Source organism: Emydura macquarii, unplaced genomic scaffold (genome assembly GCF_026122565.2).
Source record: "Emydura macquarii macquarii isolate MOO-44397 ecotype Brisbane River unplaced genomic scaffold, CSIRO-AGI_Emac_v2 contig_2292, whole genome shotgun sequence".
Taxonomy (NCBI): Eukaryota; Metazoa; Chordata; order Testudines; family Chelidae; genus Emydura; species Emydura macquarii.
Genome location: NW_027132429.1, coordinates 1,433,407 through 1,446,480, shown reverse-complemented (window position 1 = coordinate 1,446,480; position 13,074 = coordinate 1,433,407). Strand labels below are relative to the sequence as shown.

The 13,074-nt window shown below is 67.6% G+C and overlaps 1 protein-coding gene across 1 annotated transcript in view; it reads left to right on the top strand.

Annotated features, from left to right (window-relative positions):
- The window catches only part of MAST1 (microtubule associated serine/threonine kinase 1), a 37,845-nt gene extending 29,870 nt beyond the window's left edge, over window positions 1-7,975 (top strand). Inside the window, exons 19-27 of the mRNA XM_067560475.1 lie at window positions 179-288; window positions 833-996; window positions 1,442-1,677; window positions 2,039-2,242; window positions 2,740-2,969; window positions 3,380-3,502; window positions 3,952-4,088; window positions 4,426-4,586; window positions 5,552-7,975. Coding sequence (XP_067416576.1) covers window positions 179-288; window positions 833-996; window positions 1,442-1,677; window positions 2,039-2,242; window positions 2,740-2,969; window positions 3,380-3,502; window positions 3,952-4,088; window positions 4,426-4,586; window positions 5,552-6,708 — 2,522 coding nt within the window. The 3' untranslated portion in view covers window positions 6,709-7,975. The remainder of the gene's footprint in view (window positions 1-178; window positions 289-832; window positions 997-1,441; window positions 1,678-2,038; window positions 2,243-2,739; window positions 2,970-3,379; window positions 3,503-3,951; window positions 4,089-4,425; window positions 4,587-5,551) is intronic.
- Window positions 7,976-13,074: the final 5,099 nt, after the last annotated feature.

The window sequence follows — 13,074 nt, the reverse complement described above, 5'->3', positions numbered from 1 at the left end:
TGTTCTGTGTCCTGGGCGCCCGGCCTGCTGAGAGCTAGCAAACTCATTGTGTCCATGGGCCACTGGAGCAGCTGGGAAGGAATGGCAGGATCAGGGACCCCTCACCCGGTGCCAAGAGGCAGCCACCTCTGGGGTGGGGCGCAGGGCCCGTTTACTACCCCCTCTCCTCCCCTTTCAGCCCGCTCGGACCGGTACCACCACATCAACTCCTATGACGAGGACGACACGACGGAGGACGAGCCGGTGGAGATCCGGCAGTTCTCATCCTGCTCCCCCAGGTTCAGCAAGGTGGGACCCCGTGACGCTGAGGGTGAGGGCTGCCCCGTCCGGGAAGGGCTGCCCCGTGGGGAGGGACTGTGTGGGGACGAGTTGGTGTGTGTGGTGTGTGCACACTGCAGGGTGGGGGCGGGTGTGATCTGTTGGGCCTGGATGTGTGTGTGTGTGCTGTCTCTGTGGTCAGATCTGTGGGGCTGGGGTGTGCATGCAATCTGTGGGGCTGGGGGGGGTGCAATCTGTGGGGTCAGCAGCACATGTGCGAGCCGTGGGGCTGGTGGCAAACCATGAGGCCGGCAGTGCAGCTGTGATCCGTGGGGAGGGGTTTGCGATCTGTGGAGCCCAGGGCATGTGTGATCTGTGGGGCTGATGATATGTGCGATCCGTGGGGCTGGTGATGCCCGTGCGATCCGTGGCACATGTGCAATCCATGGGGCTGGGGATGCCCATGTGATCTGTGGGGCTGATGACACGTGCGATCCGTGGGGCTGGTGACGCCCGTGCGATCCGTGGCACGCGTGCGATCCGTGGGGCATGCCCTGACCCTCGCCCCCCCCAGGTGTACAGCAGCATGGAGCACCTCTCCCAGCATGAGCCCAAGGGCCCGAGCGTCACCAAGCGGGACCAGAGCAACAAGCACAAGGACGACAAGTTGGCCAAGCGCGACAGCCTGGGCAGCTTCACCCTGCGGGACAAGAGCTGGCGCGCCGGCTCCCCCGAGATGTGAGTGGGGGGGGCTGGGAGGGGGCTGAGCAGGCTCTGCCCCAGAAAGCCCCGTTCATCCCGGCCTGCTGGGCCAGTCCTGGAGGCCTCTGGCAGAGGCCGGCTCCGGGACGGCAGCGGGGGGTGGGGGAGTGGGTGGCGCGCGGGTGGGGAGCCAGGACTCCGGGGTTCTCTCCCAGCTCCAGGAGGGCAGCGGGGCGCAGTGGGTGGAGCAGGGGCGGGGAGCCAGGACTCCGGGGTTCTCTCCCGGCTCCAGGAGGGCAGCGGGGCGCAGTGGGTGGAGCAGGGGCGGGGAGCCAGGACTCCGGGGTTCTCTCCCGGCTCCAGGAGGGCAGCAGGGGCGCAGTGGGTGGAGCAGGGGCGGGGAGCCAGGACTCCGGGGTTCTCTCCCGGCTCCGGGAGGGCAGCGGGCGCCTCACCCGCCCGCCCGGTGTCTGTGCCGCAGGAAGCGCCTCTCGGCCTCGGAGTGCTCCTACCCGGAGAGCGAGTCCAGCCCCCCGCTAGGCGCCCGGCGCCGCTTCTCAGCCCTCATGGACACCAGCCGCTTCGCCGCGCCGCTGGAGGACGACGCTGCCGAGCCCCGGGCCAGGGGCCCCGCTAAGGAGAACGGGGGCCCCGGAGCCGCCCCCCAGGCCGAGGGCAAGGAGGGGCCAGTGGGGAGAGCCCGGGACACCGAGGCCGGTGGGTAGGACCTGGGGCTCCTGGCAAAGGGTCAAATGTGGCATGTCCCGCCCCCCCAGAGTAACTCCCCCCCAGGGCTGAACCCCCCCCTTATTTCCCCCTCCTTGGTCTCACTGGGCAGAGCACGGGGAGGTGCATTGTGGGTAACATGCTGGAAAGCTTCGGGGGCAGTGTATGGTGGGTCCCAGCCCTACGTAAGGGAGCAGTGCATGCTGGGTAATGTCCTGACGCCATCCTTGTGTGGGGCTCAGGTGCATGCTGGGTAAGGAGCCCTGGGCTGCCCTGCCCCACGGCCCCCCACAGGCTGCACCATGGGGCGGAGACACTCACATGCCCCCCCCATTGCTCTCTCTCCCCCCAGGCGATAAAGCGAAGGGGGGCGACCCCCAGACCCCGAAGGAGGCGGACCCCCAGGCCCCCAAAGCCACCAACGACCTGGTGCTGCGGCGCGCCCGGCACCAGCAGCTGTCGGGGGAGTCGGCGGGCGAGAGACGCAGTGCCCGGGCGGGGGGCAAGGTCATCAAATCCGCCTCGGCCACCGCCCTGTCCGTCATGATCCCCACAGGTACCCACCGCCCCCCCTGGCCTGATTGCCCCAGACACCCCCCCGCCCTGTCCGTCATGATCCCCACAGGTACCCCTCGGTCCCCCCCTGGCCTGATTGCCCCAGACACCCCCCCGCCCTGTCCGGCCTGATCCCCACAGGTACCCCCGCCCCCCTGGCCTGATTGCTCCAGACCCCCCCTGCCCTGTCCATTCTGATCCCCACAGGTACCCCCCGGCCCTCCCGGCCTGATCACCCCAGACACCCCCGCCCTGTGCATCATGATCCCCACAGATACCGCCCCACTGATAGCCCCCTACTCTCACCGGGCTGCCTGCCATGATCCCCAGAGGTACCGCGCCCTGGGGAGCAGGACTCCTGGGTTCTGTCCCCGGCTCTCAGCGGGGAGTGGGGTCTAGTGGTTAGAGCAGGGAGGCTGGGGGTCAGGACTCCTGCGTTCTCTCGCCAGGGCCCGGGAAGGGCTTTGCTGGTCTCACTCAACCCTGTCCCCTCTGCAGTGGAGCAGCACAGCAGCTCCCCCCTGGCCAGCCCCATGTCGCCCCGCTCCCTCTCCTCCAATCCATCCTCGCGGGACTCCTCCCCGAGCCGCGACTACTCGCCCGCCGTCACCGCCCTGCGCTCGCCCATCACCATCCAGCGCTCCGGCAAGAAGTACGGCTTCACCCTCCGAGCCATCCGCGTCTACATGGGCGACAGCGATGTCTACAGCGTGCACCACATCGTCTGGGTACGGCCCAGCCGGGCAGTGTGAACCGGGCGAGGGGTCCTGTGCCCCGGGGGGAGGCAGTGTGAACTGGGTGCGGGGTCCCATGCCCCCTGGGTGGCCAGGCATGCTGGGAAATGCCCAGGACAAGGCATGCTGGGAAAGGGGTCTCGCGCTCCCCGGGGGAGCAGGGCTGCTGGGGGAGGGGTCTCATGCCCAGTTGGGGGCAGGGCATTCTGGGTACAGCCCTCCCACTGTCACTGGGCTGGTGCATTGTGGGTAAAGGGTCTACACCGCTGGCCGGGCGGGGGGAGGCGGAGCATTGCATGCTGGGAGGGGGGGGGCCCTGCGCCCTTGGTTGGGGAGGCGCTGTCCCATTGCATCGTGGGGAAGCAGCATGGGCCAGCCCCTGACACCTGCCCCCTGTCCGGCAGCACGTGGAGGAGGGGGGCCCAGCCCACGAGGCAGGGCTCTGCGCCGGGGACCTCATCACCCACGTCAACGGGGAGCCGGTGCACGGGCTGGTGCACACGGAGGTGGTGGAGCTCATCCTGAAGGTCAGTGTCGGGGAGCAGTGCATGCTGGGACGGGGCCTCGCCCCCACCAGGGAGTGGTGCATGCTGGGACAGGGCCTCGCCCCCACCAGGGAGTGGTGCATGCTGGGACAGGGGCCTCATGTCCTCCTAGGGAGCGGTGCATGCTGGGACAGGGGCTGAACGGCCCACTGGGGAGCAGCATCCCCACCCCACTGGGGAGCAGTGCATGCTGGGACAGGGGCCTCATGTCCTCCTAGGGAGCGGTGCATGCTGGGACGGGCTGCACTGGGGAGCAGTGCATGCTGGGACAGGGGCCTCGCACCCCACCGGGAAGGGTGCATGCAGCCCAGCTATGCCCCCAGGTGCCGCCCACATGGCCCCGGCCTGGAGGCTTTGGCTAACGGGGATGGGGGGAGGAGTTGTTTCCTGTCCCCCCCATCACCACTCGCCCGGCCTGTCCCTCGTGGCAGAGCGGGAACAAGGTGATGGTGACCACGACGCCCTTCGAGAACACCTCCATCCGCGTCGGGCCGGCCCGGAAGAGCAGCTACAAATCCAAGATGGCGCGGAGGAACAAGAGGAGCATCAGCAAGGAGGGGCAGGAGAGGTGGGGGCCGGGGGTGTGCGGTGGGGCGGGGGGGGGGGGCGTCAGCCAGGACAGGCGGGGGGAAAGGGGGCAGGTCCGGGCAGTAGGTGTGGGGCAGAAGCAGCGGTTGGGGGGGGGGGAGGGCAGGCTGAGAATCAGAGTGGGGATGCGGGGGAGGGTGGGGGGGCACAGGCGGGGGTGCCAGGTGAGGGGGGGGCAATGGCGAGGGGGGCAGGGAGGGACGCCAGGCAGGGCGGGGCTGGGGGCAGTGGGGGCAGGCACAGGAGGAGGTGCAAAGTGGGGGCGGGGCAGGGGATTCACCCCCAGCACTGACACCCCCCCCCCCCCCCCCCCGCAGCAAGAAGCGCAGCTCGCTCTTCCGGAAGATCACGAAACAAGCCAACCTGCTGCACACCAGCCGCAGCCTGTCCTCGCTCAGCCGCTCGCTCTCCTCCAGCGACAGCCTGCCCGGCTCGCCCACCCACAGCCTGCGCGCCACCCCCGACTCGGCCTACCTCGGTACCGGGCGGGGGGCACCCCGGGGGGGGGGACGGGGCACCGTGGGGGGCACTGGGGGGGCAGGGGGCACCCTGGGGTGGGCAGAGGATGTGGGGCAGGGGGCATCATGGGGAGGCACTGTGGGGTGAGCAGGGAGCATGGCTGAGGGGCACCCCACGGGGGCTCGGGGGGGGGACAGGGACATGGGGGGGGTCTCTGTTACCCCCCCCATCCCTGCCCTCCCATGCAGAAGGGCACGGCGTGTGTAAGTTGGGGGGCTTCGGGGCCACCTCTCTGCCTCCGGGAGTCAGGTTCTGCCCCACTGCCAGAGGGGGGGAGGCAGGTGTGGGGCTGGACTGAGAGGCGGGAGGGGAATCTCTGGGAAGTCCTTGGGTCTCCACCAGGTGGCGCCCCAGCCCGGTTCGAGCCCCTCCGCCCCCGTGGGTCTGTCGAGGGGCAGCTCCCCCCCACCCGGACACCCCGCTCCCACCCCAGCCGGGGCCTGGAGGCCGGGGGGCAGAAGGGCCAGGGGGATACAGGCCCAAAGCGCCAGTGACCAGAGCTGTGGGGCGAGCTTAATGCTCTGTCTGTCCATCCATTCACTGGCGGGGGGGCCCAGTCCCACTCATCTGTCTGTCCAGCCAGCCCCCGGCTCTCGCTGATCCACAGCAGGCTGGATGTCATGGGGGGGGCTCCTCCAGGACTGCCCTCCCCCCCCCCCGGGCGGTAAGGGAGAACCAGTTGGGGGGGCGGGGGCTGCGTGTGGCAGGGAATCTCACCCTGGGCTGCCCCACCCCCCAAGATATGGGGTGTGCGTGTCATAGGGGGGCTGCCCCAGGAGGTAGGGGGGATCAGGCTGTGTGACAGGGACTCCCCCTGGACTGCTCCCTTTGGGGTGCTCAGAGGCCCCCTGGTCCCCAGGGCTCCGAGCCGCCCCCCCCTCGGTGATCTCACCCCTTCCCCCCCCCGGTCTCCTCTCTCCGCAGGCGCCTCGTCCCAGAGCAGCTCCCCAGCCTCCAGCACCCCCAACTCCCCGGCCACCTCCTCCCACCACATCCGGCCCAGCACCCTGCACGGCCTGTCGCCCAAGCTGCACCGCCAGTACCGCTCGGCCCGCTGCAAGTCGGCCGGCAACATCCCCCTCTCGCCCCTGGCCCACACCCCCTCGCCCACCCAGTCCTCGCCCCCCCCGCTGCCCGGCCACACGGTGGGCAGCTCCCACACCACCCAGAGCTTCCCGGCCAAGCTGCACTCCTCCCCGCCCGTGGGCCGGCCCCGGCCCAAGAGCGCCGAGCCGCCCCGCTCCCCCCTGCTCAAGCGGGTGCAGTCGGCCGAGAAGCTGGGCTCGGAGAAGAAGGGGGCCGTGCGGAAGCACAGCCTGGAGGTGACCCACGCCGACTACCGCAAGGACTTCCACCCCGACGCCGGCTTGCAGAGCCTGGCCGAGTCGGACGGCGAGAGTCCGGGGCCTGGCGAAGGGGGCGGCAGGCAAGGGGCCGCCCGGCGGCTGGGCCGGCAGGAGTCGGCCCTCAGCTTCGGCCCCGGGGAAGGCGACGCCAGGGAGGTGGCGGGCACGGCCGGCGGGGGCCAGGCCAGCGCCAAGGACGGCCCGGCCTGCGCCGAGGTGGCCGGCAGCCACCGCGACCCGGCGGGGAGCATCCGGCGACACCAGGGGGTCCAGACCGAAGAGCCCTTCGCTGCCCCTGCCCGACCCCCGGCCAAAGCCCTGAGCCCGGTGCAGGAGCACGAGCAGGGCCGGAGGGGGGAGGCGGAGGGGGCGCCGCGGGGGCCCGTGCCCCTGGTGGTGGAGCCCAAGGAGAGCGGCGACGGGCCGGGGCTGCAGGAGAGGAACGCCGAGGGGGGCCGGGGCCAGCAGCCCCCCAAGCGACCCGAAAGCCAGGCCGGCTCCCCCAAGGAGAAGTGGATCCTGGAGGTGGTAGAGGAGCACACCACCCTGGGGGGCCGAGCCAAGCCCCCCTCAGCCAAAGGCCCCTGCCCTGAGGGTGCCAAGAATGGGCTGGGCCCCCCCAGGAAAGGCCTGGCCGAGGTGAAGACGCAGGGACCGATGCCGCCGGTGGGAGAGGTCTCTGCCCCCCAAGGCCCAGCCCCTGCGGCTGTGGGAAAAACTGGGGCGGGACACTGAGAAGCGTGGGCATGGGGGGGGGCTGGGGTACCCCCCTGCAGTATACACACCGCTGGGAAGCAAGGGGCCACCCCTGAATTTTTGGAGACATGGCAGGATCCCCTCTGCCGCCCCCCCCCCAAAAGGAATCGCAGCTAGTTTTTTTGTAGCGGGGGGGGGGGGGTACGGGGTTACACAACCCTCCCCTCCCCCGGTCCGAGCCACGTCTGTCTGTGGGGTGAGGGGCACCGAGCCAGGCGTGCCACCCCCCCCCCGCCTGGGTCTTTAATCCTCCATGTACATAGGGGAAGTGGAGGTGGCCCCCCCCCTCATTGTAACCCCCCCAGTGAATGGCATGTCCTGTGTAAAGTATCTATACATATATATATATATATATAATATATACACGCAAGCATACCACGTACACTAAAGGGTTAATACTGTGATCTCACACCCCCCCCCCCCCCCCCAGGTTTCTGGCTTCCCCAAATTCCCCCCGCCCCCAACAACAGTGGGGTGGGGGGAGCAGGTCCAATTGGGTGGGGGGTAGCTAGATCTGGCTTCTGCCAGAAATGGGGGAGGTCCTGGCCTGTCACCCTTGGCCACGCCCCTTGATGCTTCGCCATGACAACCGCCTGGCCAGAGTCAATCTGAGGCCCTGCTGCCTGACGTTGCTGAGCAACTGCTGTGCCATCACCAGGTGGGCGGTGATGTCATCAGCCAGCAGCCAATGGGGCTGCAGGGGCATGGGCGTGTGAGCAAATCACAGGCGGGCATGATGTCATGGCTGGGTGCATGATGTCATTGAGGTGCCTGGGGGCACGGTGATGATGCCATTGAGCTCCGCCCTTGGCACCCTGCCCCCGCCATGCCGTGTTTATGATGTCATCGGACTGGCCTTGTCCATGTGATGATGTCATCACAGCTGTGCCCATCACCCCCCCCCCCCCCAGGGCCAATGCAGCCTCGTCCCCACCCCACCCTGTGTGCCCCGGTGGGGCACGGTTCTCGCTATGCAAATGCCCGGTGCTGCCATGAGAGCAAATTGAGCCGTGGGCCCCTCCCTGCCCTGCCCCAGCTGCAGGGTGCCCCCCCCCCCCCCCCCCCGACACCTGCAGCTGGGGGGGGGTCCCACCCCTGGGGCACCCCATCAGCAAAGCTGCCCATGTGCTCCTTAGGCTGTTGGGATCCTCACACGTCCCATGGGGGGGGGCGTTGGCTCTGTCCCCCCATACCCCCCGCACCAGCCAAGCCTTAATGGACCCTGCATGCAGCGGACACCCTGCGCGCACACACACAGCGCCCCCCCCCCCCACGCACACAGCCGCACCCCCCCACCCTCCGCAGAGGGACCAGCAGGGGCCATAGGAGACAGCCCCACTCCCACCCAGGACTTGGGGGGGAGGGGGGGATCTCCTCACGGGACGGGGTCCACAGACCCCTCTCCAGCCAGTGGGGCGGGCAGAGGAGCATGAGTGTGTTGGGGGGGGGGCGGTCTCCAGTCATGGGACCCCCCCCAGGCTGGACCAGGTGATATCCAAGGAGGGGGAAATGGTCGGGGGGGGGGGGGGGCAGAATTATCCCGTATACCCTCCTAGAGGAAGGTGCTATTACCCCCCCCCCCCCCGTCACTCTGGCTATGGTGGGGGGGAGAAATTCCCTCCCCTCCCACTCCAGAGCCCCCATGTATACAAGATGTTCCCACAGCCCCACTGGTGGGAGGGGGGGGGGGCGGCTCGGGTGGGGTGATGTGCTGCCCCCTCCCCAGGAGCTATGGGGGGGGGGGCACGCAGTCTGTGTCCAGCCCTCTGCGGGCCGGAAGCAACCGTGTTCTGTAATAATAAAGCCTGTACAGCACATAGCACCCCCCGTGTGGTGTGTCCTCGGGGGGGGGGGGGGGGAATTGTCCTCTGTGCTCAGTTCTGACTGCCTGCATTAGCTGGGGCAACTGACACCCCCCCACCCCACGCCATGGCCCCTCGCATCTCTTCATTGTCGCGGGGGGGGGGGGGTCGTTTATCTGCTGTATCATCGTGGGGGGGGGGGGAAGGAGTTGATTGCCCTCCAAACACCCTCCCCTGCTGCACTGACTGGCGGGGGGAGGGAAGCATTCGACTTCGCCCCTCCATACCCCAGAGTGGGGGGCACTAACTGGAAGATTGAATTTGGCCCGGGGGGGGGGGGGGCGTGGTTGGTTTGGAAGCCATGCAAACGCTGAGTCCTGGCTGCCCGCTCAACTACATCCCTCCTGCACCCCCAGCCTGAGCCCCTCGCCCCCAACCACACATGTGGGCCTCCCCTTTCCAGGTGCCTCAGCCCCACACCACACCCCTCCGGCATTCCCCCCCCCACACACACACACACGTGGCCGGTGGGAGGGCTGGCGCAGGGCCCTGGTTGACAAGGGGCAGGACCCACCATCCCGGCTGGGTGAAATGAGGGGACCCCCCCCCCCAATATGCTGCAGTCATTGCTATTGAAGGGGGGGGCAGTTCGCCCATTTCCCTCCCCCAAGCTGAAATGTTCCCCCTCCGATCAGGCTCTCTCTGCCGGTTGCCACGTGCCGCCTGGATCTCATGCCCCGTTGGCGCCTGGTTCTGCCCCAGGGCTGCTGCCTCCCGCGCGGCCCTGGCCCCGATCCAGCCGCCCGGGGGCCTGGCCCTGCCAGTCCCATTTGGGCTGGGCCGCTGAGCCACAGAGCAGGTGTGACCAGCTGCGCTCAGCTGAGGCCAGGCTCACGTGGGCCAGGCTGGGGGAATGGGCCAAAGAAAGGCGTCATGGCGTAGTCACCCCGCCCCCCGGGGCAGTGGGGGGAGGTGGTGGTGGTTCTGATCCACCACATGACTGGGCTGCGGGTTCTGGATCAGCCACAATGCAGAGGAACCTGAGTCACGGCCCATTCAGCTCCAGACCCAGAACCCTGCCTCCGATCTGGCTCCTACTGGGAACTGGGTTGGGGGGCCCAGTGGGGCCAAGGCAGGGGTTCTGGTTCAGCCCATGTGAGGCCTGGATTGTGAGGTTCTGGATCCAGCTGTGGCCCCCCCCCAAATCTCCCAATACCACAAATCCCTGCATCCCCAACTGAGACGCCCCCCCCCACTCCCTTGATGCCCAAAACTCCCCAATCCGAGATCCCTCCCCCCCCCCCCCGAGATGCCCCAAGGCAGGTCCCCACCCCAGTCTTGCTGGCACCATTGAAAACCCACCTCCCCCATGGTCAAGCTCCGCTGTGGGGCTGCCCCAGACCTAGTGCCCCTTCCTGGGTTGGGGGTGGGGGGGGGGCGCCGTTCCCGGGTGGCTGGCGAGCACCGTGTCACCCGCCCCTTGACAAGGGCCTTCTGAGCTGGCTGGCATAAACCCCGCAGCCTCCGGGTTGGGGGCACAGTCCCTTGCTGGGGATCCACCCGCCCCCCCCCTCCCCCGGGGCTCTGCTCACCCCCTTCTGTCACTGTTCTCTGGGCCTGGCAGGCACTGCGGGACTCAAGGGCCCAGCCACACAGAAGGGGCTGGAAGTCAGGACTCCTGGGTTCTAGCCCTGGCTCCGGGAGGGCAGATGTGTGTAGTGGTTAGAGCAGGGACAGGTGGCAGGACTCCTGGGTTCCATCCCCAGGGTTGTGTGGAGACAGGCAGCGTGGGGCTGGAGGCAGGTGACAATCCAGTCACCTGCCCAGCGCCCGTCACCTCCCACGCACCCCAGAATCGAGGCCCCCCCCCTCTGCCTGGGGCAGCCGTGAGCCAGCCACCCCGGAAAGGCGTTTGCAGCCCCACCTCCTCCCGGGAGAGCCGGCCACCAGCAGAACCAGCCCGGGAGCACTGCCATGGCAGGCCTGCAGGGTGCCAGGACTCCTGCCTCCAGGACTGGCAGCCAGGACGCCTGGGTTCTCGCCCAGCTCGTGGAGGGGGAGGACCAGTGCGCCCTGTCCCCCCACCCCCCCCCCGGATATGGCAGCCCCATTGCACCAGGGGCCGGGAGCTCAGGACCAATCGTCCCAGCAGCTCGGGGCCCCTGGGACCCTCCCAGGGTGCACTGGGGCACCAGCACCCACAGAAGGCTTATGGAAGTCCCCCCCCCCCATGTGTCACCATTCCCCACCCTGCAGCATCGCAGGCCCCCCCCCCATCTCCCCATTACCCCTACACCCTATAGCAGCCCAGCTCCCCCCTCAGTGTCACAGGGGATCCCGCCCCCATCCCTGCTCCGCACCCCAGAATCACGATCCCCAGTGCTACAGCATCTCATGGGACCCCGGTGCCCCCACCCCCACCCCCTGGCTGTCCCAGCCCTATAGCTTTGCATGCCCCCCCCCCCCCCGGCTGTCACAGGATCTCCCCATCTCTGATTCCCCCCATCTCTCCATCCCCTGCTGATGACCCCCCCCCCCGATCCCCCTCCGAGTGGCTAGGCTATGAAAGCACTGCCATGGCAACGGGCTGGCGCTGGAGCCAGCCTGGTGGTGCCAAGCGGGAGCTCAGCCGCTTGGGGGGGCATCTCATGACCTACTTTCGCTGGCGCTTTCTTCCTGCCTTCGTTAATCGGGGATTATCCCGCCCTGAGGTGGGGGGGCAGGGGGCACTGGGCAGGGGGCAATGCGAGGGCACAGACAGCTCAGGGCCTGCGAGCCGGGTTCTCTGGGTGGGGCGTGGGGTCTAGAGGGTGTGCGGGGGGGCTGGGAGCTAGGCCGCCTGGGTTTTATCCCTCGCTCTGGGAGGGGAGTGGGGTCTAGTGGTTATTGCAGAGGGGCAGGGGGACAACGGGGAGTCCGGACTCCTGGGCTCTATCCCCAGCTCTGGGAGGGAAGCACGTATCTCCTGGACCTGGAACCCTGGGCTGCTTCCTGCCCCACACACGGGTGCTCCTGGGTGCAGGGACTGGGTCACAGTCTCCGCCCCACGTCCAGCCACCACTACAGCAGGTTCCCCTTCATGCTGCAGCTGGGGCCGGATTGGGCCCTGGCCCCCCAAGCTGGCCTGTCCAGACCTCCGTCTCTCTGGGGAACCCCAGCCAGTTACCGCAGAGAAGCCCAGCTCAGCCCCTCACCTCGCCCAGGGGGATCAGGGTCGCCTCACTTTGTGCCTAGCCACCTGATCTGGTTGCTGTGTGTGTGTCGTGCTATGTTGTCGAGTGTCTGCGTGTCGGGTGGTCTGTGTGCTTGCATCTGTGTGTGGGTTTGTCTCTGTGTTGTGCATGGGGGGGGGTTGGTTGTGTGTTATGTTGTGCGCACTGCATGCGCACGTGTGCGCTGTCTGCGTGTGTTGTTTCGCATGTGATTGTTTTTGTCCACGCTGTGCGTGCGTTTGCATTACTTTGCATCTGTGTGTTGTTTTTGTCTCTGGGTTGTGCGTCTGTGTGTATTCTTTCAGAAGCATGTGTGCCCTTTGCAGCTGATGTTACGTTGTCTCTGTTCTGTGTGTATGTCTGTGTATTTTGCATAAAGTGTGTTGTTTTGTGTGTATGTGTGGTGTTGTGCCTTTGTGTTGTGTATCTGCCAGTATTGTTTTGCAGGGGTGTGTCTGGGTGTTGTTCTGGCTGTGCCGTGCGTGTTTTTGTGTGCTATTTTGTGTGTGTGTTGTCTGGTGTGTGCGTTCCTGGTGTTTTCTGCAGGGGTTTTGTGGTCAGTGTTGCGTTGTCTGTATTTTGCGTGTCTGTGTAATACTTTGTGTACGTTGTGTCGGACATAGCCCTCCCTGTCTATTCCCCAGGCCTTCACCCCCCCTCCTTCCACTCGAGAGGCGGGGCACCCCCTTGACCCACACAGGCACTCTGCCCCCGCCCCTCCCAACCTCCCCTACTCCACGCCAACCCGTGGCTTGCCCAGGATGTTCCCTCCCCCGCGTTGTCAATTATGGCCGCTGACGTGGGTGCCCGAGGGGGCTGGCACTGCCCTACTTTAGCTGCCTGACCTACTAACGCTGAGCTGCCAGCCGGGCCCGGCCCTGGCCCAGATAGTAACCCCAGCGCCCGGGGGCAGATGGCCCTTACCTGCCCCACCACACCACACCACACAGTGCCCCTGCCCGCACACCCCTCTCCCCCCGCTTGGTATCCCGGCCTCCTTCTGCCCTTGGTCTCTCTGTTGTGGCTGCACTGGGGGACTGCTGGCTCTGGGAAGGGAGTGGGGTCTAGTGATTAGAGCAAAAGGAGAGCTGGGAGCCAGGACTCCTGGGTTCTGCTTCCTGGGGGTGTCTGAGTCCCAGGGGACGGCCCCTGGCTGGGCTCTGGGAAGAGAGGGCCATGTGTCCCCCTGGGGGTGGCTCCCCCAGCACAAGGAGTGAGTATTGGGGCCCACCCCAAAGTACAGTCACTCCAACATCCCCCTCCCCTGTTCCCAGGGGTTCAGGCCGCATCCCCCTAAAGGTGCAGGGCGCCAGCGTTCTTAACACGGGGCC